The sequence below is a fragment of the Podarcis filfolensis genome (genome assembly GCF_964270895.1).
Source record: "Podarcis filfolensis genome assembly, chromosome: 13".
Classification (NCBI taxonomy): domain Eukaryota; kingdom Metazoa; phylum Chordata; class Lepidosauria; order Squamata; family Lacertidae; genus Podarcis; species Podarcis filfolensis.
The window spans coordinates 36,811,802-36,837,824 of record NC_139615.1 but is presented as its reverse complement, the minus strand read 5'-3'; the positions used below and the strand labels follow the sequence as shown (position 1 = coordinate 36,837,824).

Here is a 26,023-nt window from a genome sequence, read left to right as displayed (position 1 = left end):
AGTAAAACATCGAACATTAAAAACCTCCCTAAACAGGACTGCCTTCAGATGTCTTCTAAAAGTCAGATAGTTGTTTATTTCCTTTACATCTTGGGGGGGGGGCCTTCCCAAAATCATACTTTATTTAGAGTTCAACAATAACAAAAAAACCCGCAATAACTACTACATCAATTCATTACAATTGATCAACTTTAACAATAAATAAACAATAATTGTAAAATTACAAAACATCACTTTTCACTTACTCGAGTTTTCATATTTAACTTTTGTCTCTTTATCTCTTTCTTAGCAGGTCCAAAAGCAAAAGACCAAAGAAAGAGGTACAAAAAAAGAAAAAAGAATAGAAACAATTAACAAATTTGGAAGATTGGCAAGATTCAAAATAAAGTTTATTTCCTTGACATCTGATGGGAGGGTGTTCCACAGGGCGGGCGCCACTACCAAGAAGGCCCTGTGCTGGATTCCCTGTAATTTCACTTCTCGCAGTGAGGGAACCACCAAAAAGGCCCTCAGAGCTGGACCTCAGTATCTGGGCTGAATGATGGGATGGAGATGCTCCTTCAGGTATGCACGGCCAAAGCCCTGTATAATGGCCCTAGTACTCATCCCCTTCTCTGCGTGAGGTCCCACAAATGCCACAGCCAGTCGAGAAAAGACAGTTTGGGGCAAGACAGGTCCATGGAGTGACTCGGTAGAAGGCAGCTTCGTTCACAGCCCAGCTCATCTCCTTCACCTGCATGAACAGCGACGCCAGGTAAGCCTTACAAATGTGACCGGCAAGGCCAAGAATGTAACACCATTACAGAGAAGGGCCTGTCTGTTTCAAGAGAGGCCAGGAATAGCCGTCATTCTCGCTCTCACTGCCAAATTATGGGACAAGGATTTGAAACTTCCTCTTGGAGAAGATACACGTATCGAAGGGTTGGTGGTGGAAGAAGGGAAGGAGTGGGACAGAACAAACAGCCACATTTGCTCACTCCGATTCCCTGCCAGGTTCCTGTCAGACCGCCATTGAAAGAAGGGATTCTGGTTGTGGAAATATCCTTCTTGGTACACACAGTTTTTTGGAATCCAGACTTCTGCGAGGGATTGTCTCAGGTTAGGATTTAGTGCCCCCGTGTGGCCACAGGAGAGCATCTTGTTAGGAAGCCATGAGTAAGGGCATGCAAAACCAAAGGCCAGTTTCTTGTACATATAGCAGAAGAATCAAGTGGTAAGAAGTTTCCTAGGTTCCTGATGTATATGCTACAGCTGTACCAGGCATGGTCCCTGCTTTCTAGCAGCCATTCCTGATTTACAGCTGACTTTACCCACTTTAAGGGACGCGGGTGGCGCTGTGGGTTAAACCACAGAGCCTAGGACTTGCCGATCAGAAGGTCGGCGGTTCAAATCCCCATGACAGGGTGAGCTCCCGTTGCTTGGTCCCTGCTCCTGCCAACCTAGCAGTTCAAAAGCATGTCAAAGTGCAAGTAGATAAATAGGTCCCGCTCCGGCGGGAAGGTAAACGGTGTTTCCGTGCGCTGCTCTGGTTCGGCAGAAGCAGCTTAGTCATGCTGGCCACATGACCCGGAAGCTGTACGCCGGCTCCCTTGGCCAGTAAAGCGAGATGAGCGCCGCAACCCGAGTCAGCCATGACTGGACCTAGTGGTCAGGGGTCCCTTTACCATTACCTTTACCCACTTTAAAGAAGACAATAATCCTCTTTTGGAAGGGCTTGCCGATTCAAGTCTGCTTTGAACCAGAAGCGCAAAGCTAGAACCTAGAGTACAGGCCAACTCGCCTGGTCTCTGTTTTCTGCCACAATGGTAACATGAATTGTATTCCTGTTTAACCGTTGCCCATTGTGTCTGTGTTTGCATCTATGCAAACTGATGTTCTCTTCTCTCTTTTGGGGGTGATGCCTTCATTTTATAAACCACTGCTTCTATTTTGACTTTTTGGAAAGACTGCCAAAGTCTTCCTTCCTCTACACGCCAGATAAAACTCTGCCTCGTCACTGCATATGCACTATATATTTAAAGCACATTGTTGTTGTTGTTTATTCCTTTAGTCGTGTCCGACTCTTCGTGACCCCATGGACCAGAGCTCGCCAGGCACTCCTGTCTTCCACTGGCTTCATTCAACTGTAGTTTGCCCCTCACAAAGCTATAATTTCCAGTACCCTTAACATTCTAAAGTTTCAAGAAGTATCATTTTTGGGTGGGGGTGGAATGTGTGTATGGTGTGTATGCAATGTAAGAGTAGTTCAGCTTTTTCAATCATTGCCCTTTTGCAATGCCTCCAGGGAGCTGTGTGACCCGAGTGAGTGCAGTCACACACACCCCAACATGCACACATTCTATGTTTCCCCTCCCAGCTCATCCTCAGCTGATTTGTACAAATCCGTAGCATGGAGGGGGGGGAGAGAGAGAATTATTTCCCCACTGCGGCGCTAGCCTGGTCCAAGAGGTTCTTCTCCATTCAGCCCAGCATCACAGAGAGAAGGGGAAAGTGCCATCTCTGCTTTTCAGATCAATCTGAAAAGCAGAGAGGACGATATTTCCTCCTCGCTACGGCAATGGGTTGGGAGGGAGACAGTAACTTCTCTGCCCAACCCGCTGTGTAGATACTAAGTCTCAGGATATCTCCCAAGGGACAGCGGGAAAAGCTCGTGGTCTTGCAGGGATGCCAAGAAGTCTTTGCACAATCTGCTCTGGAGCACTGAAAGCATATCTAAAGACAAGTTAATCCATAAGAATATTTTTGTAGTCTCGCTCTGCAAAAGATCTGGAGTTAGATGTAAGCCGGGATGGAGTGCAATGTTTAAAAAAAGAGTCCCCAAAATAGAATCCGTTACATGCAATGGTGTAGTCTTGACCGGCTAAGCATCTCATTCAAAGCTCGCTTCTGCCATGAGTGTACAAACCAATTCCTAGGGGCCAAGGAGGTCTCTTCACGCCCCACCCCATAAAATATTTGAGGGAGCTCACCCCCCCTCCAAAGTTGATGGACACTGCAATTCACAGCCTCCCACTCCCCATCGCTCCAGAACAAGGTTTTAACGACCCCCTCCAAATTAGCCAAACTCCTTAAAAATTTATTTGCAAATTTTACAATTTATACAGAAGAGATCCATTTAAAAAATAATAATCAGATTTTGTACAAACCCTTCAGGAGACTGAAACCCAACCAAACCCCCAGACCTATAGCATTAAATAAACATCTTGCCTACATATATATACATATACACACAGACAGAACTCCTGGACAAGAATTTTTGGTTCCTCTGCCCCACCTAAGCAAAGCAATATGCTGCTTCTAGAAATCCCAGCACCTTGCATAAATACTCACAAAAGCTCCTTCTGTTTTAAAACTACCAGTTTTAAACTGCTAGCCAGGGTGGAAGGGGGGGCAAAGAGCGACCTCAGTGACACCCCTCAGACCAAACTTTGGCCCCAGTCCAGCAGAGCAAATCCACCAACCCACACAGAGTACCACCACCCACCTGGTTCCTATTTCACAACGTAGTCCCCCACCACCTCATCAGAAGGTAACCACATGGACCCCTTTGCTCCCCCTGTACTGTGATTAACCTCCCCACACCCCCTTTTTTCCGTACTCCACCAAGGAAAAATATGGACCAGGCCCTGCTGAAAGAGCCCCCCCTCCCAATCCTAAGGATCCCAGAATGCTTCGCTCCACCTCTGCTGTATCATACTTTACCCTCACCCTACCATGACAGTCCAAGCAGCCCGATTTCCGCTAAAGTGCATATCTCCCACCCCTCTGGTGGAAGATCTCGGTGCCTTCACACCTGGCCTCCCTGACTGCAACCTACCGGAGCCCACCCCACCCTGATTTGGGTCTTCACATCTCTTCCCACCCAGCCTAGATTCTTTCACGCAGTTTGGTTGAAGGCACCAGAAAGCGGGTGGTCTGGAGAAGGCAGAGAATGGAGGTCCAGTCATTATTAATGGCCCCAGCCCCGTATTCTTGCAGCGGGTGGGGGGGGGAGTTTAGGAGGTGGCCGACTGCGCCAGCAGAGTGGTCCCAAACTGGTAGGTGAGCTTCTTCTTGACCTTGCGAATTTCACCCGTCTTGCTGTAGTTGCGTAGTGCCCGAGCCATTTTCTGATAGGTCATCTTCTTGCGGTTGCCCTTCTGCTGTCCCCAGCGATGCGCCAGGAGCTCCTTGTGCTTCGAGGAGAACTGGAAGATCCCTGCGTCGCGGTGCACCCACCACACACATTCCTTCATGTCACCGCGCTCAAGGAGCTCCAGCAGGAACTGGTAGAGGCGCAACTTCCGTCGGGAGCCTGCGGAGGGCGACAGACAAAAAAAATTGTCAGCGCAATGCTCTCCATGCCCAGCAACTGGCGTTCAGTGGAGGTTAAGAAAATAGCCATCATGCCTATTGAGGGTACCTGAAGGAGCGTCTCCAACCCTGTCATTCAGCCCGGACACTGAGATCTAGCTCTGAGGGCCTTCTGGCAGTTCCCTCACTGCAAGAAGTGAGGTTACAGGGAACCAGGCAGAGGGCCTTCTTGGTAGTGGCACCCACCCTGTGGAATGCCCTCACATCAGATGTCAAGGAGATGAATAGCTATAGAACCCTTAGAAGACATCTGAAGCCAGCCCTGTATAGGGAAGTTTTTAATGTTTATAGTTTTATTATGTTTTTATATGGTATGGTAAACATAAACGTAAAAAGGCGACTAGGGTTGCGGCGCTCATCTTGCTTTCAGGCCAAGGGAGCCAGCGTTTGTCCACAGACAGCTTTCCGGGTCATGTAGCCAGGATGACTAAACTGCTTCTGGCGCTACAGAACACCATGAGGGTAACCAGAGCGGACGGAAATGCCGTTTACCTTCCCGCCACAGCGGTACCTATTTATCTACTTGCACTGGCGTGCTTTCAAACTGCTAGGTTGGCAGAAGCTGGGCAGAGCAACAGGAGCTCACCCCGTTGCGGGGATTCAAACTGCCATCCTTCTGATTGGTAAGCTTCAGGGTTTTGGGGGTGCTCAGACAAGGCACCCTCTATGGGCCCACTTTAGCTGGGAAATTGGAGATTGGAGGCTTCTTGGCAGTGCCCTATAAGTGGTGGCTCTTTTGGGGGCAGGGGTCAGCGCACAACCCCTGGGCAGCAACATCCTCTCAACTTCACCAATTTACTTCTTGACATACAGTGAGTATTTCTGTGTGTGCAGAAACATACACACAATCATAGAATCATAGAATCATAGAATCATAGAGTTGGAAGAGACCACAAGGGCCATCGAGTCCAACCCCCTGCCAAGCAGGAAACACCATCAGAGCACTCCTGACATATGGTTGTCAAGCCTCTGCTTAAAGACCTCCAAAGAAGGAGACTCCACCACACTCCTTGGCAGCAAATTCCACTGTCGAACAGCTCTTACTGTCAGGAAGTTCTTCCTAATGTTTAGGTGGAATCTTCTTTCTTGTAGTTTGGATCCATTGCTCCGTGTCCGCTTCTCTGGAGCAGCAGAAAACAACCTTTCTCCCTCCTCTATGTGACATCCTTTTATATATTTGAACATGGCTATCATATCACCCCTTAACCTCCTCTTCTCCAGGCTAAACATGCCCAGCTCCCTTAGCCGTTCCTCATAAGGCATCGTTTCCAGGCCTTTGACCATTTTGGTTGCCCTCCTCTGGACACGTTCCAGTTTGTCAGTGTCCTTCTTGAACTGTGGTGCCCAGAACTGGACACAGTACTCCAGGTGAGGTCTGACCAGAGCAGAATACAGTGGCACTATTACTTCCCTTGATCTAGATGCTATACTCCCTGCGTCTTGCTGGGTCTGAAAACATGGGATGGAGGCACCCACCTGAATCAAAACCAGGCGAGAGATTCTCATCCAAGTCGCTGTCGGAGGACACCTCCAGGTTCCGACTCTCCCCGTGGAATTCCTCTTCTTCCGACGAGGGGCTAGGCACTTCCCTGGGAAGAGGGTACTGCTCGTAGGGGAGGTAAATCTGTAGATGTCCATGGGATGGAGGATGGAGGGGTAAAAAACCCACAGCATTCGTTAGCCAAAGTGGAACGTCCTTGCCCAGGAAGTTAGGACCAAACTACATGTTACACAGGAAGGCGATGGTGGGATCTCCCTACTGTTCTCATTCATTCATTTAATGTCTATAGTACCCTTCATCCAAAGATCACAGGGTAGTTTACAATATAAAAACACATAAATACACAACACAGTAACAATCAAAAACAACCCCCCACCTGAGCCTTTGGGTGATACAGGAAGGGAAGAAAAAGGGGTTATTTTTTCCTTCCCCATAGAAGACTCCTGATCTAGGCCGGCCAGAGCCCTGGCTGAGTTCTCTCATTAGGGACTAGGAACGTTTTGTTGAGTGTCGCTATGTGTTAGGACCCAAATGACACATTACGCAGGAAAACCGTGATAGGATCTTCTTGGTGCTTTGTTTACTTTTTGACAAACAGTAGCAGCAGGGGGAGAATGGGAGATAGGGCGATTGGGGAGGATAGCGCTATCAGTTGCTGCTAGCCAAGATGGCTGTCAGAGGCAGTAATCCTTCTGAATACCTGTTCCTGGTATTCTTAGGAGGGCAGGATGTTTATTGAGCTTGGGTCCTGCACTCAGTTTACCACAAGCATCTGACTGGCCACTGGGAGAACAAGATACTAGACTATAAAGGAACCATTGGCCTGATCTAGAAGGTTCTTCTTGAATGTTCTGATGAGAGGACCTACCAATTTGATCAGAGCAGTGGTGCCTGAGGGGAAAGAGTAGTTAATCTTTCCCCTCAGATGCCATTTTCCGCTTATCAAAACCACTCACCCCGCATGGCTACAGCTTTGGACTACAGCTACAGAACCCAGATAAGGCAAAACAGATAACCCCTTTTTCTGTTTCAGATTAATCTGGGGCCACATCTACACACCAGTACATTTAAAGCATGCATATACCACTTTAAACAGTCTTTTATAGCACCCTCATACCACTTTAACAGCCATGGAGATCCTGGGAACTGTTGCTTGCTAGAGGTGGTGATCTCACAGAGTCATAATCCCCAGCAACAAGACCAAACTACAGTTCTCAGGATTCTCCGTGGCTGTTAAAGCGGTATGAGAGGGCTATAAATGTGTGGTCTGGGTTAAAGGTAAAGGTAAAGGTACCCCTGCCCGTACGGGCCAGTCTTGCCAGACTCTAGGGTTGTGCGCTCATCTCACTCTATAGGCCGGGAAGCCAGCGCTGTCCGCAGACACTTCCGGGTCACGTGGCCAGCGTGACAAGCTGCATCTGGCGAGCCAGCGCAGCACACGGAACGCCGTTTACCTTCCCACTGGTAAGCGGTCCCTATTTATCTACTTGCACCCGGGGGTGCTTTCGAACTGCTAGGTTGGCAGGTGCTGGGACCAAACGACGGGATTCGAACCGCCGACCATACGATCGGCAAGTCCTAGGCGCTGAGGTTTTACCCACAGCGCCACCCGCATCCCCTGGTTAGGGCTGGGCAATAGATTGATATATCATCCAAAGCTGGTTTGGAAGTCCATATTGTGCTATCGGTTTCATAATTTTTGATGTGGCAATATATTGTGAATCATGTTGTGTGTGTGCGCTATGCAAAAAAATCATAATGTGAGGAAAACCGTGAAGCCAGCCAATGCTTCTTCTCGATTCCTGCAGCCTCTGTTAACTCCGTCAGCTCAGCCCTTCCCTGCCTAATGCAGGGGGCAGCAAATCACATGAGCAGGCGCCATCAAAAAATCATGACACTGGAAAAACTGTGAAGCCAGCTAGTGCCTCTACATAGCTCCATCCTTATTTCAGACATTGTGATATATTAGTATATTTATATATGTTTAGCTGGTGATATATCACAATGTTGAAAACTAGATATTGCCCGGCCCTAGTCTGAGTGTTACGAAGAACACATTGGCACCCTGTTTATGTACAACAGCTGCAAGGATGCTGCTTGCCCAGACCTGGAAAGATGATAAGATACCTACTAGGGCGGACTGGCAGATGAAATTACTGGACTATGCAGAGATGGCAAGATTAACTGGGAAAATCAGAAATCAGGAGGATCAAAATTTCAACAGAGAATGGGATACATATAGATTGTATTTGAAGGACCACTGTAAACACTTCAACTCTTTTGTCAGGTTCTAAATAACTCTTGCAATGATACATAGACTTTGGATACAATGGAGGGTTGTAAATTAGATGGACTTATAATATGCAGTTGAAAAAGTTACTTAAAGAACCCATGGAGCGAAGGAGGGAAGCCCTAGGATTTGGAAGAATCGTGTGTAAAGTTTTAATATCTGCAAGAACAGCCACCTCTATTGGTCTGTCACCCTCCCCCCCAACTGTATTACCTGGGTTATGAAGGCACCCTAAATATGTTAAAGCAAAGATTATGGGATAATGCACACAGTGACTTGCGATCTCAATCACACGCAGTCTGTAGTCCGCTGGCAGTAGGAGTACAATATGGGCATGTCTTTAAGTTATCATCTTACATTAATAACCTGACAGTACCAAATTATCGAAGGCTTTTCACCAAAGCCAGACTAAACGTCTTTCCTCCTGCAGTGTTGGATGGCAGGTTGAGAGGAGTTCCCTACCAGGACAGACTTTGCTCGTGTGCTCAAGACATCGATTCCATAAAACATATTTTGTTGCACTGTGCAAAATATGAGCAAGCTAGGGCTGAACTGATATTACCCTTGCTGGTACCTTTCGCGGGAAAATCAGAGGCTCACTATGTCAGGTTCCTATGGGAAGACCGGACAAACACTAGAACATTAGCAGTGGCAAAGTTTTTATCGGTGGTTGCAAGAACCAATGATCCCTATATTTTGAACAAAATGCTTGTTTAACCTGGAGGTAGGCTGTATGAATTGTGTATTACTTTGTGATGATTTGTTGGGTCTCTGGACTGTAATAAAGATTGATGATGATGATGATGCAAAAACATTATCTGTGTGAATGAATTTGTAAAGTCAAATAAAAAGAACTCATTGGCACCCAGCGGCACTTTGTCTTACCCACCAAGCTCCAATACCAGATCTGAGAACCCAGGTCCCCTGGCTTTCCATTCCCCAAACCCATAGACCCCACTCCCTTCCCAGGTCCTGGCTCTCTGTCGCCCCACCCCAAATGGACTAGGCGCCGCCTTCACCTGGGTGTTGTAGTCTTCCTTGGGTGCGAGGCACATGTTCTGCGTGGGTACCACTCCCTCCTGGCTGTAGACAGAATCCATGGAGAGCTGCGGGTAAGAACTATGCAGGTAGGAGACTTGGACATTCTGCAGCTGGGCCAGCTGCCCCACCTCATAGCCTTCATAGCCAGGCTCCTGCATCTCCAGCCAGTTCATGCAAGACTCTGAAAAGCAAGGCCGCGATATCAAAAAGGAGACCCAAGAGAACAAGCCAACAAGTCAGGAGCAGGGAACCTTTCATAGCCTGGGGGCCACATTCCCTGGGCTCAGCAAGCTTTCAGGGGCCGCATCTTATTGGTGGGCAAATGCCAGCGTCAAATGTGGGTAGGGCAATGGATGTAAACGTTGTACAGTAGGCTAGTTTACATGTACACAAACAAGCACTCCTCTAACCCAGGCAAGCAAGAGATATTCTCAGAGGACCTATTCCAGCCAGGCCAAAAAAACACACAAAAAACACCTGGAATACGGTGTCCAATTCTGGACACCATAATTTAGGAAGGATGTTGTCAAGCTGGAATGTGCGCAGAGGAGGGCAACTAAGACGGTCAAGGGTCAAGAAGCCAAGCCTTATGAGGAATGGTTGAAGGAGCTGGGTATGTTTAGCTTGTGAGAAAGGAGACACAATAGCCATCGCCAAATATCTTGACAGCTGTCACGTGGAAGATGGAGCAAGTCTTGTTTTCTCCTGCTCTGGAGGGCAGGACTTTCATTTCATTTATTTTCATTTATTGAATTTATTTACCGCCCTATACCTGGACTTTCTCTTCCAAGGGCTTCAAGTTACAGTGGTACCTCGGGTTACAAACGCTTCGGGTTACAAACACTTCAGGTTACAGACTCCTCTAACCCGGAAGTAGTACTTCAGGTTAAGAACTTTACTTCAGGGTAAGAACAGAAATTGCACGGCGGCGGCAGCAGCGGGAGGCCCCATTAGCTAAAGTGGTACCTCAGGTTAAGAACAGTTTCAGCTTAAGGACAGACCTCCGGAACGAATTAAGTTCTTAACCAGAGGTACCACTGTACTAGAAAGGTGATTCCAACTACAGTGGTACCTTAACCTGAAACTGTTCTTAACCTGAGGTACCACATTAGCTAATGGGGCGTCCCACTGCCGCCGCCGCAGGATTTCTGTTCACATCCTGAAGCAAAGTTCTTAACCCGAGGTACTATTTCTGGGTTAGCAGAGTCTGTAACCTGAGGTAACACTGTAAACATCAGGAGGAACTTTTGGACAGTAAGAGCTGTTTGGCAGCGGAACGGTTTGCCTCAGGAGGTTGTGGGCTCTCCTTCCTTGGAGGTTTTTAAACAGAGGTTGGATGGGGCCATCTGTCATGGATGCTTTAGCTAAGATTCCTGCATTGCAGGGGGTTGGACTAGATGACCCTGGGGGGTCCCGTTCCAACTCTACAGTTCTATGATTTTACTCAAGAAGGGTGTGAATCAGAGTGAGTGGGCAGTGTTCCATCTGTTCTAATGAACCAGTCTCTGCCCTTCAAAAAGTTGTCTTGGTAGCTTTCCTTCCTCCTGTTTCCCCTTCTCTGCTTTGTGAATCCTGGAGCCATCGCTCCCAACATCCACTTGGATCTCTTGGGTATAAGAGCAGGAGGGTTGAGGGTTTTGTTACTCAGCTCAGGCTACAAAGGCTTTTCTTCTGTGTGCAAATGCCTTAAGCCATCGATTTTGCATAGGGAACAGCAGGTACATACAGTACCGGCTGCAGGCCCAAAATCTCTCCTCTCCCCATTGGAGGGCACAGTTTTTGAAACCAATATCCAGACCCTATCTCCAAAGCGTGAACTCACTTCTCTGAATGTGAATTCTTATCCAATCAAAATGCCACACAGAAGAAAAAGATATTAGAAGGCTTAGGAGAGCCCCAGGGTTTGTAGAATACATTTGGGGCTGTATTACCTTGAAGAAATAGGAGAACAGAGAAGGAAAGGCAAGGAGTAGAGGCCAAAGCCTTGGGAGAAGACGTACCTTGTCGAAAGCTATTTTTTTTAAAAAAAATGCTGTGTTAGAGGGGGCAGAGAAGCAAGCAAAAGAGGAACCTGAAACAGTGTAGTGCAAAGTTTAGGCCGCAATCCTAATCCCATTAACCAGGGAATAAAAACCCCATTTAATTTACTAGGATTTTCCGTGGTGCTGTGAGTTAAACCACAGTGCCTAGGACTTGCCGATCAGAAGGTCGGCGGTTCGAATCCCCGCGATGGGGCGAGCTCCCATTGCTCGGTCCTGCTAACCTAGCAATTCGAAAGCACGTCAAAGTACAAGTAGATAAATAGGTACCGCTCCGGGGGGAAGGTAAACGGCGTTTCCGTGCGCTGCTCTGGTTCGCCAGAAGCAGCTTAGTCATGCTGGCCACATGACCCGGAAGCTGTACGCCGGCTCCCTCGGCCAATAAAGCGAGATGAGCGCCACAACCCCAGAGTCAGCCACGACTGGACCTAATGGTCAGGGGTCCCTTTACCTTTAAACATGGATAGAATCGCTCTGTTAGCTGTGATGAAAGTATAATATACTTAAAATACTTATATCTCACTTTATATAGCCCAAACAGGCTCTGAAAAGCGGCATTACAAAACAAAACAAAAGAGTCTCGAAATAAAATTGCACTAAAGACGGATCTTAAAAAGCAGAGACATCACCTTGCCAACAAAGGTCTGTATAGTTAAAGCTATGGTTTTCCCAGTAGTGATGTATGGAACTGAGAGCTGGACCATATTGAAGGCTGATCGCCAAAGAATTGATGCTTTTGAATTATGGTGCTGGAGGAGACTCTTGAGAGTCCCATGGACTGCAAGAAGATCAAACCTATCCATTCTTAAGGAAATCAGCCCTGAGTACTCACTGGAAGGACAGATGGTGAAGCTGAGGCTCCAAGACTTTGGCCACCTCATGAGAAGAGAAGACTCCCTGGAAAAGACCCTGATGTTGGGAAAGATGGAGGGCACAAGGAGAAGGGGATGACAGAGGACGAGATGGTTGGACAGTGTTCTCGAAGCTACCAGCATGAGTTTGACCAAACTGCAGGAGGCAGTGGAAGATAGGAGTGCCTGGCGTGCTCTGGTCCATGGGGTCAAGAAGAGTCGGACACGACTAAACGACTAAACAACAACAAAAGACGGATGTGACAGCTGTACTTCAAAGTTGGCAGGATGAAGACCCACCATCCATTGCTAAGTAGTCTGAAGATCTTACTCCCCCTTTCTGCAGTTGAACGTATATCCTATCATTGTCAGTCTACATTAGATATCTATTTGGGGACACACACACACACACATTTTTGTTGCAGGATGGAATATTCTTAATGTGAGCCAATGCTGTTTCATAGAATCACAGAAGTGTAGAGTTGGAAGAGACCCTGAGGATCATCTAGTTCAACCCTCTGCAATGAAGGAATATGTAGCTGTTCTTTCTGGGTTATGCCAACAATAAAAAATAGGGGGAGGAGAAGAGGGGAGTGAGATGGAGCCAGGATTTTGCAGGCAGCATTCCCTGCCCTCATCCTCAGTCTTCCCTAGTGTCATCGCAGAAAGCAGCTTCCCGCCAAAATCCTCTTCTGAGGTAAGGGAGTGGGGCTGAACTAAGAGAATGAGAGAAGGCAAATAAAAGAGAGATAAAGAAGGAGCCAAAGAGCTAAGAGTTTGAAAAAAAACCCAAAAAGGAAGAGTAGCAGATTAAACCCGGCTCAGATAAGAGAACGGAAGCCTTAGAAAATGGTGAGGAGGATGAGCAGAAAATGGTGGCAAGTCAAACTGGGAGAGAATATTTATTTATTATTACAGCTATATTCCTCCAAGGAGCTCAAGGTGGCTGGCTCAAAGGCACCCAGCAGGCTTCATCGCTGAGCGGAAATTCGAACCCGGGTCTCCCAGGTCCAAGTCCAGCACTCTGGCCACTACTGTTAAAAAAAAGACAATCAACCAGTGCCACCGCAGAAGAAAGGGACAAGAAGAAAAGAATGGGATTTAGCAATTGGAAAGATTTGGGAATGGCAAGTTACTTTTTGCCTTTTCCTCAAGGACCTCCTCTCCCCATATGAAGTGACCTGAACCCAGCAATCATTATTTGAGGCCTGTCTTCATGTGCCTCCTCTGCGAGAGGTCCGGAAGGTGGCAACCTGAGAACAGGGCCTTTTCCGCATTGGCTCCCGATTTGTGAAATGCTCTCCCCAGTGAGGCTCTCCTAGCACCTTCATTACATACCTTTAGGCGCCAGGGGAATACATTTCTCTATAACCAGACCTTTGACTGATGAAACATTTCACGGCCTTTTAAATGTTATTGTGGTGGTGGTGGTGGGGATATCGGTTTGTTTTTGTTTGTTTGTGTTCTCATTTTGTACTTTTATGTTGTGATCTTCGGATGAAGGGCAATCTAGACATTTAATTATAATTAATAATAACACATTTCTGGAGCAGGGGCCGGCAGGGTAGAAGGGAGTGGGATGGAGAACTCTCATCTTTATGTTTTGCAGTAGCTTGAACAGAAAAGGGAAGGTTTGGGGGAAGGAAAGACTGAATGCGAGCCCCCAGCAGGAGAGAAAAGGAGAGCGAGGAATAATTATTTTCTGGACAAATGAAGCTTAAGATAACTAGAGGGCATCTAGTCAGAAATGGTAGTGAGATTAGAAAAGGAAGGTGTAGAGTTGCAGGCCATCAGCATAAAACAAGTACATTGTGGGCGTATTTGCCCCTTAAGGCGGGCAAGACTAAAGGAAGTCCTAGGGCATGGCTGGGAGGCAAGCGATGAGGCCAAATTGCCTGAAGCTAAAGCAAGTCCAAGCCTGGTCAACGCCTGGAGCAGAGACTTGTGTGTTAACTTTGGATACCATAACAGAAGAAAGGCAAAGTAAATAAAAAAAAAAAACCATGGGGTGTGTGTGTGTGGAAAACCACAGAGACACATTCTGGAGCGGTTTGATCGCTTCAGTCCACTCTTTGCTTTTGGAAAAGATCTTGCAAGTTCGCTCCCTGTATGGGACAGCTGCATATTCCTGCATGGCAGGGAGTCGGGACTCGATGATCCCCCCAAAGCTCCAATTCTGCGGTGCCATATATGTATTCCTCAGACTGCATTTATACGCCTCGCCTTCCCACCCAAGGAACTCGAGGCAGCATAAATGGTTCTCCCTCCCTCCTGGCGCAACCCCAACAACCACCCTGCGAGGTAGTGACTGGCTCAAGGGCAGCCAGTGAGCAGGGCCGTCTTACCCATAGGTGCTAGGGGTGCAGGGCACCCGGGGGTCAGGCTCTCAGGGGCGCCAGGCTGAGAGTCCGGGGCCCGAGAGTTGAGTCAGGGAAGAGCCCGTCCGTTGGTCAGAGCGCTGTGGCAGGCTCTTCTGCTCTGGGCAGCTCTGCGCTGCGAGTTCGGGGGCAACCGAGCCAGTGAGACGCTGAGGCGGCTGGCCAGGTCCACCCTCCTGCGTGCCTGGGACTGGCCAACCTGAGGGGGGGGCGGGTGGACCTTTGCACCCCGTGCCGCATATGCTTAAGACAGCCCTGCCAGTGAGCTCCATAGCCAAGTGGTGATTCGAGCCCTGGCCTCCCCAGGCCCTAATCCTGACACTCTTAAGAACCCGACACACCGGCTCACTTATCCAGAGGCCAGGGGTGGGTTGATGTGTGGATGGTGTTGCTTGAAAGGCGGAAGGGTTCAGCCCGAACGCTGAGATCCAGCTCCGAGGGCCTTCTGGCAGTTCTCTCCCTGCGAGAAGTTGAGGTTACAGGGAACCAGGCAAAGGGCCTTCTTGGTAGTGGTGCCCACCTTGTGGAACACCCTCTCATCAGATGTCAAGGAAATGGCCTTTAGAAGACATCTGGAGGCACCCGTGTATGGGGAAGTTTTTAATGCTTAATGTTTTATTATGTTTCGTATGTGGTGGAAGCTGCCCAGAGTGGCTTTTGCAACAAATAATAAAATTATTATTATTATTATTATTATTATTATGCACTGCTGAGCAGGAGTGGGAAGGCTCATCAAACTAGCCAGGCTGTGAGCTTCTTGGGTGAAAGGCAGAATAAAAAACCAAACAAAGAACACATACTGATAAGCTGCCAGATCTACACATCAGCTCTGCCTTGCCACCCAATGCAGCAAAACTACACTGCAGATGTGGCAGGAAGCAGATGCTGGGTGGGCGGTCGGTCGCTGGATTATAATAATTTTATTATGTATACCCTGCCCATCTGGCTGGGTTGCGCATTAAGGGTACACCAGAGTAGATTGGCAACTTGGTGCCAGAGATCAAAAGTGGCAGGCCAGCCCCAGACTGGATTATCCTGATCTTCAGGCAACTTCCAGCCTCCCAGAGACTACAAAGCCCAAACACAGTATCTCTCTCTGCAAATAATACATAGTGCCTATCTGTGGCAGGCTCCCACCAAGGCCTGTATAGAGCACATCCCAGAAATCAGATGGCAGCCGCCGATTAAATGCAGATTGCGCAAGCAAGCGGGGCAGGTGGGGAGGGGGGAGGAAGAGAGAGAGAGAGAGAGACTCGTCTGTTCTAAACAGGAAAGCCATGCATGACTCTTCTGCAGGCCGTCTTAACGGCTAGGCAAAAGAGGGTCACATGCAAATCGGCGAGTGAGAGAACAAGAACTTACATTTGTTCATTCAGTTTGGAGAGGAATGGTAGTCAACCTGGTGCCCTCACAACGCTGGGACTCCCTATTCCCATCAACATGGTCCAAGTTGTACCCACGTGGTATATAATATGCCTCCTACAATTAGTTTGCATGCGGCTGTGCGCACACCATACATTTAAAGCAATCCCCAAATAATTCTGAGAACTGTAGTTTGTAAGGGTGCTGGGAATTGTAGTTCTGTGAGAAGTAAACTACAGTTCTTCCCAGGATTCTTGAAACCGGGGGCGTGGGCGTCATGTGTTTTAAATGTATACTGTGTGTGCAACCCTGGTCTCCTGTAAAAATAATAATAATAATAATAATAATAATAATAATAATAATAATATTGGCTTTTTTCAGCCAGAGCTCAGCTCCAGTACCTCTCAGGTAAGAGAACAAGGGAGAAGTTCATGGTGAGCTTCAGCACCTGCTTTTCTAGAAAAATAACACTGATGATAATAATAATTTATTACTTATACCCCAACCATCGGTTCGAGTTGCCCCAGCCGTTCTGAGCAGCCACTCCCCAGCACTAAGACATGCCTTACCTGGGGAGCTCTCGGGGTCTGCAAGGCAGGAAGCAAACGTGGGTTCTTGTTTGCAAGAGTCCAGGTCATAGATGCAGCCGCTGGGAAACTGGGAAGACGACAGACAGGCCTGTGAGCAACATTAAAACCCCTTCACTTCACACCCTCAAATGCAACAAGGACCTAGGAAGACTCCCAGTCTCTAAACCCACCCCAGTCTGCTTCCACTAAGAAAACGAAAGGAAAGCCTGTGGTTAACAGCACATGCGAATGGCCCCAGATTCAACCCCCCAGTATCCCTGGGAAGGACTGGGAATTCCCCCTGTTTGGAACCCTGGAAAGCTGCTGCCAGCCAGTGTAGGCCATATGAGCTAGATAAGCCAATGGTCCGACTCAGTGCAAAGCCGTTTCTTATGTTTCCATCTTGGCTTCTGAGATACACAGCTCTCAACAAAATCCCACTTTGAAATCCTCTTCTCTGACTCTGACCAGTAAAATGCAAGGATTCTGGGCCACATACTTACCATATAGCCATACTGGGACCCCTCAAACCTGCCAGGATAGAAGGGAAATTGGTTAGCAGATTTTAGCATCATCATCATCATCATTAACAGACACGTTTACAGCACCATCCTATATATTCTCCCAACAGAAACTGATGATCAAGATTTGAGTGACAGCCCTAGTCGCTACTAAACTAGCAATTATGCCAATTAAGGCTTGCTGTTCTGCCAGTTACTAATTATCTAAGTGCCACTTCTTCCTTGCAAAGGGATTTATCACGTTTATGGGGTTTGAATCTTTCATCCCGCAGAAGAGGAAAGAAACAAGGAAGCATTCTTCCCATTTTACAGACGGAGGCAGGTATATTGAGGTTTGGGGCTGCTTGGTCAAATTGCACTGCACATTATTTTTCTTGAAAATGCATAATTATTTCTTCAGGGATATGTTCCCAATAATTCATACACCCTCAAAAAGAGGGCACCTACACAGTAAAGCTCAGGAACCCGGAGGGGGGGGGACTTGTAGAGCAGGTGTGGGAAACCTCCAAATGCTGCTGAACTACAGCTCCTATCAGCAAGGAAGGTCAATGGCCAGGGATGATGGGAGTTGTAGTTTAGCAAGAGCTCCCCAGATTTGGTCTAGACCTACCCTGTCACACCAAAATTGAGACTCAGGTCAGAGCAGGGAACTGAATGTGCATGTGTGAATCATAAGCGCTCCTGTCAATAGACAGGTTGGGAACCTGTGGCCTCTAATCAGAGACCATGTTGCCTAGGGCTGATGTACTATACAGTGGTACCTTGGGTTAAGTACTTAATTCGTTCCGGAGGTCCGTTCTTCACCTGAAACTGTTCTTAACCTGAAGCACCACTTTAGCTAATGGGGCCTCCCGCTGCCGCCGCACTGCCAGAGCATGATTTCTGTTCTCATCCTGAAGCAAAGTTCTTAACCCGAGGTACTATTTCTGGGTTAGCGGAGTCTGTAACCTGAAGCATATGTAACCCGAGGTACCACTGTACAGGTTTGCCATTCCTACAACCCACAATGTTGAGTACCCAAATGTTAACTGAGCCAAAACAACTTCCCTTCTTTGTTTTCCAAGTGAGACATTTGAGCATTTAGGACAGGGGTGGCCAACTCCCGAGAGACTGCAATCTGCTCACAGAGTTAAAAACTGGCAGTGATCTACCCCCTTTTTTTGGGGGGGGTCAGGTCAAAGTTGTTGAGTTTTTTTCTAGGGGAGCCAGTGATCTACCAGTGATCTACCAGCTGGACGTGCCTGATCTAGGAGACAGAAAACTGAGGCTTCACAGAAGATGTGGCACAGATGTGGATCTCTCCAGTAGCCAAATGCACTGCCTTGGCCACTGGAAATTTCTCTTTGGCATGTCCTGTTTTGTTCAGGAGCCATGCCTGAAAACACTGTGGAAACCAGGTGTGTGTGTATGTGTGTAAATACTGATATTTCCTGGAATACGTCTGAAAGCACAACACTTGTGTGGGTCCAAGTCTCAGAGCCCAAAGGTAAAAGCCTCAACAGTTCCCATTAAATCATACCTATATTCTCAGTTTGTGCAGCAGCCTAAATGTTGGCCTTGGGCCCAGTTTCAAATCCCTGACTGCGAAACCCCCAAAAATATTGTTACCTGCCCCAGGAATATGGTGGCCTTCTCTGGCTTAATGATAACTCGTATCCTGTGCCAAGTACCCAGAAGGCCTCATATCCTCTTCCCTACACTGCACTAGGGACAGAGATCCCGACACACGCTATGCATTTTTATAGCTGTGTGTGTTAAGCCAAAGTCAAATGCATCTAGAAGGGCAGCCTTGAACAAGTCACCCTCTCTTGGCCTCAGTTCCCGCCATAAATCTGCAAAATGGGCGTACTAAGTGACCTGCCTCGGGCCACTTTTGGAGGATTTGTCACAAAGCACTTTTGGGAGCCCTGAAAGTACTAGAGAAACAAAAACGCCAAGCGATAAAAGTCAGACCTCTTCAAAATGTCTCTGATGGGAAATAGAGATACACAGCAAAGTGAGGGAGGGGACTTTAGAAAAAGATTAAAAAGGGAAACAGACGGGGAGGGGAGGACAGATAAAGGGAGATCACAGTCAGAGGTTAAACTGGCAAATACAGCGAAGGCAAGACGTGTCAGGCAACTTACTTTCATGCTGCACACATTTAAAGTGCCCCCTCACACACACACCGGGAAAAAAAGAATCCTAGGAATTTTAGTTTTAAGCACGTAAGAAATTTGCACATCTCTGAATTGTGTGGTGCTGTTCTCCAACCACATACCCTCCAACGTTTCTCTAATGAAAATAGGGACGTCCCATTCCATAATGAAAATTTTACTTATTTATACCCCACACATCTTATTGGGTTGCCCCAGCCAGTCTGGGCAGCTTCCAACAGAAATATATGTTGTTTTCCAGGGACAGTCCCGGATTTGCAGAAGCCGTCCCGGTTTCTGATTTGATCCCGGCATGTCCCGCTTTTCCTTGGGACTGTCCCTATTTTCATCAGATAAATGTTAGACAGTGTGGAGTTAGGCAACCGCCGAGCCAAGGAGATAAGTCACTTGACAACTTTGGGAATACATCTGAAGGCAGCTCTGTAGAGGGAAGTTTTTAAAATGTTTTGTGTGTTGCACACACACACACTAAAACATTTTTAAAACTTCCCTCTACAAGCCTGCCTTCAGATGTATTCCAAAAGTTGTCAAGTTACTCATCTCTTTGGTTCAAGGGATCGAATAACCCCATTCTCTCCAACAGTTATCTGATGAAAATAGGGACGGTCCCAAGGAAAAGCGGAACGTGCCGGGATCAAATCAGAAACCTGGACGGCTTCTGCAAATCCGGGGCTGTCCCTGGAAAACAGGGACAACTTGGAGGGTCTTCAGATGCCTGTAGGAAACCAGCAAGCAGGATTGGAGCAGAAGAGCATCTTCCCCTCCCTCCTGTGGTGCCTAGCAACTGCTGTTCAGTAGCATTGTAGACATCGTGGCCTTATCTTCCATGAAGGGTGTTCAGGTTTTGAAGCTCTGTGAGGGGCAAATTAATGTCATGGAAAGGCAGCCCATTGTTATTTATTTGTACTATTTTTTTTTCTACTTCCAGAGAAAAGGTGGGGTTTTTTTTCTGCCTCAGGTGCCAAAATAGCTCCGCTGGCCTTCATGCACCTTGAATCACAGAGCGTGGGTGGGTGGAGACCATTTCCTGTTCTACCTCAAGCTGCAAAATGTCTTGGGCCAGCACTGGAGAAAGTGATGGCGGAGATGTCGGCGGAAGTGGGGTATTATTGGTTATGGAGAAAAGGGACAGAGGTAGGATAAAATATACCAGATGGGGAAATTGGGGCAATGGGCGCCTACCCCTTGTGTAATTCAATTGCTGCAACAAGAGGAAGACCATAAACAAGAAATAAACAGGGTTTATTTACCTCTAGGGGCTCTCTACAGTGGTACCTCGAGTTACATACACTTCAGTTTATATACGCTTCAGGTTACAGACTCCGCTAACCCAGAAATATTACCTCGGGTTAAGAACTTTACTTCAGGATGAGAACAGAAATCACGCAACAGCAGCGGGAGGTCCCATTAGCTAAAGTGCTGCTTCAGGTTAAGAACAGTTTCAGGTTAACAACGGACCTCCGGAACGAATTAAGTACAGTGGTACCTCAGGTTAAGTACTTAATTCGTTCCAGAGGTCCGTTCTTAACCTGAAACTGTTCTTAACCTGAAGCACCACTTTAGCTAATGGGACCTCCTGCCGCCGCCGCACTGCCAAGCCCGATTTCTGTTCTTATCCTGAAGCAACGTTCTTAACCTGAAGCACTATTTCTGGGTTAGCGGAGTGTGTAACCTGAAGCGTATGTAACCCGAGGTACCACTGTAATGGGAAGGCGCGTTGTGCCTCTCAGTTATTTCACAGGGTGCTTAAAAACAGATCAGTTTTTGGTGACCCATAGGAAGCTGCTGCCTTATACTGAGTGAGACGAGTTTGCTCCATTTAGACCAATATTGTCTACACTGACTGGCAGCCACTCCCCAGGGTTTCAGGCAGGATTCGCTCCCGGCGCTGATGGGGATTGAACCCTGGGACCTTTGGCAGACCCCTCTTCCCTTTCCAGAGCTCCGATTCCCAGCGAAGAAGAACCAACTGTTAAACCACTCTGAAAATTGTAGGTCTGCAACTCTCAGAACCCTTGACAAACTACAGTTCCCAGAATTCTCTGAGGGAAGCCATGGCTGTTTGTAAAGGGGTCTCGGTGGCACTTTAAAACAAATGGGGTCAATGTGGGCCTAAGTTGGCAGGTATTAAAACTGGCTCAATCAATGCTGAGGGCAGTAGGGTTGTGGATTATACTGTACTGTATACCCGACATTTGGGATGGAAAAAGCTGGACAAGGAAGCTCCACACCCTCCCCTCATACAAGGCGCCACCCCAACCCCCTCACAGTCACACTCTTGTGAGCCGAGGAAATATTCAAATCTAGCTTTCCCCACCTCAGCATTTGCATAACAGGCAAGAGGAGGGGAAGGAAAGTGAGAGGAGAAAGTTGAGGTTGGGGTGCTCTTGGGGTGGGGCGTTCAAAAGCACCCAATATTAGATTGCAAATAAATTGGGGCGGAAAGGGGCTGCTAAATTTGGAGTAGGGTGGCCGTATTTAAAGCGGCAAAGTCTCTGCACCTTTTCAATGTTGCAAAAAAAAGAAAAAAGAAAGAGGGGGGGTTGGAATTCAGCAGCTGAAGTTTTGCCCAGCATGGTGGGAAAAGTTATACCAGAGAACTTTTCTCCTTACAGCAGGTCCTGCCTTGCAAAGGAGCCCCGTTTGAAAATGTTGGCGGCAACCTGCCTTAGAGACAAGCAGCAGCCCTAAATACTGGCGTTTCCAGGAACATTCCAGGCATAAGGCACGGATCCTGTCCACAGAGGGACCAAGGATAAAGCCCCCACGGCATAAAAAATTGACACACACGCTTCCCACTGCGTGTTCTTTCTCCTCCGGCCCCCTACTTTTCGCAACTGACAGTAAATTAGAGAGACCATGTGGTGAGTCGTGTTGGGCTTAGGCAGGAGACGTCCTGGGTTCAGATCCCAAGTTAGAGAATCATCAAATTGTTAAGAGGTGGAAGGGACCCCGAGGGTCATCTAGTCCAACCCCCTGCAATGCAGGAATCTTTTGCCCAACGTGAGGCTCGAACTCAAGACCCTGAGATGAGCAGTCTCATGCTAACACTGACCGAGCTATCCCAACTATCCCATGAACCTCATTGAGTGATCTTGGGCAAAAAGCTAACACTCGGCCTCGCCTTTCTCGCAGGGATGTTGTGTGGAGAAGGAGAAAAAGCCTATGGACTGCCCTGAAGTCCTAAGAGGGTGGGATCCAAGCATAACAATAATATGAAGTGATAGCAGCCTGGCTGTCTTTATACAAAACTGCTCCTCCAGCCCAGAAACGCTAGGAATCCAAAATTCTGGCTCTTGAGCCTTTTTGTGGACTCACAACGTGTGCGCTTGATGCAGTTAGTTTTTAGTTAGCTCTGTTTTGAGGTCCGTTCCCGGCTTTAACAAAATCGTTGGTCCTATTCAGAGAATTCCGGGGTCCGAACAGGCACCCCGCTTCCCCTGGCCGATTTCCCTCCCGCAGAGAACCCAGGAGTTCGGGAACGCAGCCAACCTGCCCCAACCTGCTGCTCTCGGGCGCCCCTCCCTCCATCCCTTGTATGAGCCTCGGGGCAAAGACTTTTTGTCCAACTTTCGCAGCCGGCAAGCAACCACCGACGGAGAAGCGAGCTGGGAGAAGAAGAGCAACTCCCAGACCCAGGGATCAAAGTTTTAAAAATGAAACAACGCCCCATCTCCAAATGCGGGAGGCGTAGGCAAATGGGTGCTTTGGAAAAAATACTCTGCACATGCTTGGAGATCACATTAAAGAATTAAGAACAAAAAAAAAAACAGGGCAGATGATTCCATACATTTGTGTGTGCGCCCCTTTCTCCACAATCGAAAACACTTTCCCCCCGATTCACTCACTGCGCGTAGTCTACGTCCAGCATCCTCAGTCCGCCACGATCGCTGCCGAGGCCACCGATCCTAAACTTTCCGTCTCCGTCTGCCGATTGCAACTTGGCGGGGGGTGGGAATTATATAGCATCTCGCGGGCGGCGGCGGAGGGAGTGATCTCACAACCGCGAAATTCCCCCCCGATGGGCGTGGCCGGCCCGGGACTCTTACGCAATGTGAGGTTTCCAGTCCGGTGCGAGGAAAGGGGCGCGAGCGAGGGAGAGAGGGAGGGAGGGGAGGAGGAGGAAGGAGAGGCAGAGAGAGAGGCTGGGCTGGCAGCGAAGAGGGCACGCGCTTCCCCCTGCGCGATCCTTGCCCAGCAAAAGATTACGAAGCACATTAGTGCGTTTTTTTTGGCCACCCATTAAAAAAATCGTGTCCGCGCGCCCAGGGATTTGCTGACCACTGCTGTTTTTAGACCACTCTGACGATTTGTACTTTCTGTGCGTTGCATTTCGTGTTTTATTGGATTTTTAAGCAACTCTTGGTATAACTTTATACTGATGTTGCAAATTGTGTGCCCACTTTTTTTTTGGCGGGGGGGGGTAAGGTTTATGTATTTCATTTTATAATGTATTATAAAACAGAGAGAACCATTATAGCAGCAGAGGAATATGAAAAGTGGGGGAGGACCCCAAAACTGATAGTGTGCTGAAATAACAAAGGGCAAGTAATGGCTGTCGGTGTTATCAAGTATCTTTCCTGATTAGCCGGGATTGTGACGGGGGAGGTCTTGAAAAAGATGGTTCCACTGTATATGTAAAAAAAAAAAAAAACCTATTAAAAGTGCCTGGAGGTTCTAGTAAAGGTAAAGGTACCCCTGACTGTTAGGTCTAGTCACAAATGACTCTGGGGTTGTGCGCTCATCTCGCTTTAGTGGCCGAGGGAGCTGGCGTTTGTCCGTAGACAGTTTTTCCGGGTCATGTGGCCAGCATGACTAAGCCGCTTCTGGCGAACCAGAGCAGCGCACGGAAACGGTACCTATTTATCTACTTGCACTTTGACATGCTTTCAAACTGCTAGGTGGGCAGGAGCAGGGACCGAACAATGGAGCTCACCCCATCGTGGGGATTCGAACCGCCGACCTTCTGATCGGCAAGCCCTAGGCTCTCTGGTTTAGACCACAGTGCCACCCTCGTCCATGCCTGAAGGTTCTAGCCCCTGTCAAAATCCTATATATACTCTTTAGAGTTTTGGGGCAGCGCATAAATACTGAAATAAAATTAAATAAGCTCCCCCAGCTGGGCGGTGAAGTTCACACAGAAAGATGCCCCTAGTCAAATATCCCAAGCAAAGTTTGCTTCTTGCTATGCAACAGGCGGTCAAGGACTAGATCCAGACCATCAACACTATACCTAAACATGCCTTACTTCAAGAAATAATTTGCCAGTGACTTCAGTGGCGCTTGCTCCCAGAGTTCAGTGGGCCATACACCTGTCAGCAATCGTGCTGCAGCATTCTGCACTGACTGCAGCTTCTGGATCAAGCATGAGGGGAGCCCCACATAGAGCACATTGCAGTAATCCAGTCTTGAAGTAACCAATGCACGAAACTACTGTGGGAAGGCTTTTCAGGTCCAGGAACGGCTGCAGCTGCCAAACCAGCCGCAGTTGGTAACAGGCACTTTTTGCCACTGAGGCTACCTGAGTCTCCAGCGACAGAGCTGGATTCAGAAGCAATTCCAAACTGCAAACCTGCTCCTTCAGGAGGAGTGCAGCACAGTTCAGCAGTGCTGGATTACCAAATAGGCAGAGTAGCCGCCGGCCTATGGGCCTTTTAGGGGCCCCGCGACAACAGATCAAAACAATATTGATTTGATCTTGAAATAAATTGCAAAAACATATCAAGGAGATCATTTGCAAGATAGGCCCCTTCTGAGATTTCGACTTCCTTTGGGCCTCCACAGGCTTTAATCCAGCACTGCCATCCAGGGTTGGCAACTGACCAATTGCTTGGACATGGGAGCTACTCACCCACAGTGCCAGGATTCAACCTTAGCTTGTTTTTCGCCATCCATTTCACCACTGCATCCAGGCAACAGCCCCGGAGACTGAACAGCCTCTCCTCATTCGGATGTTATGGAGAAATAGAACCGAGTGTTCCTTTTTGGTTTTCACGGCTTGTTGTTACCGTTGTTTAGTAATAATGGTGGTTGCTTTTTCAAACTGTGAGCCACGTTGAGACTTTTGGTAGGAAGACAGGGTAAATCTTCGTGGGGGAGGGGGGCAATTAACTTTAACTAATGAACTGTGCTTCTTTTAAAGAGTGAGGGTCTGGTGTGTGGTCAACTGACCCAATGCCACAAAAGTGACTTTGCATCAGCTGCCAAGGGGGCAGGGAAGCATAAAAGCTGAAATGTACTTGCATTTTCTGTCTTGTGTCATCCTGTGGGTTTCACATACAGTGGTACCTCTGGTTACGTACTTAATTCGTTCTGGAGGTCCGTTCTTAATTTGAAACTGTTCTTAACCTGAAGCACCACTTTAGCTAATGGTGCCTCCCACTGCTGCCGCGCCGCCAGAGCATGATTTCTGTTCTCATCCTGAAGCAAAGTTCTTAACCCAAGGTACTATTTCTGGGTTAGCGGAGTCTGTAACCTGAAGCGTATGTAACCAGAGGTACCACTGTACAGTACTGCACATGCGGGAAAGCAGAAAAATGCGAGGGCACTCTTGCTCACTAAGCGACAAAACTGTTAACCTGAGCCAAGGGTGGAAGGGGAACCCAAGCCTAAGGATAAAGCTTTATGCAACGAAGCAAGAAAGTTTACGTCGCCGCGAATCTGCTCTCTTTAAGCTGCTACCGGACTTGCAAAACCTTCTAATGGGTAGGCAAAGGAGCTTTGCAAAATTCACTGAGCACTACCAGTGGCGAGTTTGGCTTCCACTGTGGAGGCAGCACAGAATCCCTGAATTGTAGAGTTGCAAGGATCATCTGCCAGGATATGCAGCCGGCAATCTTGCCCTTTTCAGCACCACGCTCTGATCAACTGTGCTATCCAGTCCAAGTATGTGCCCGAATACCAGTTTCTGGAAACCGGAGAGAACCATTGCACTGAGGATCTGTTTGTGGGATCTGTTCGGC

General features: G+C 47.9%; 1 protein-coding gene across 1 annotated transcript; it reads right to left on the bottom strand.

The window, feature by feature from the left end:
* Nucleotides 1-3,055: 3,055 nt before the first annotated feature.
* Nucleotides 3,056-23,218, bottom strand: SPIB (Spi-B transcription factor). The gene is made up of 6 exons (XM_083583557.1): nt 22,910-23,218; nt 16,888-16,915; nt 16,385-16,472; nt 9,164-9,366; nt 5,830-5,977; nt 3,056-4,294 (listed from the first exon to the last, which is right to left on the bottom strand). Exons 1-6 carry the CDS (start codon nt 22,930-22,932, stop codon nt 3,996-3,998), a joined length of 789 nt encoding a protein of 262 aa, XP_083439683.1. The 5' UTR covers nt 22,933-23,218; the 3' UTR covers nt 3,056-3,995.
* Nucleotides 23,219-26,023: the final 2,805 nt, after the last annotated feature.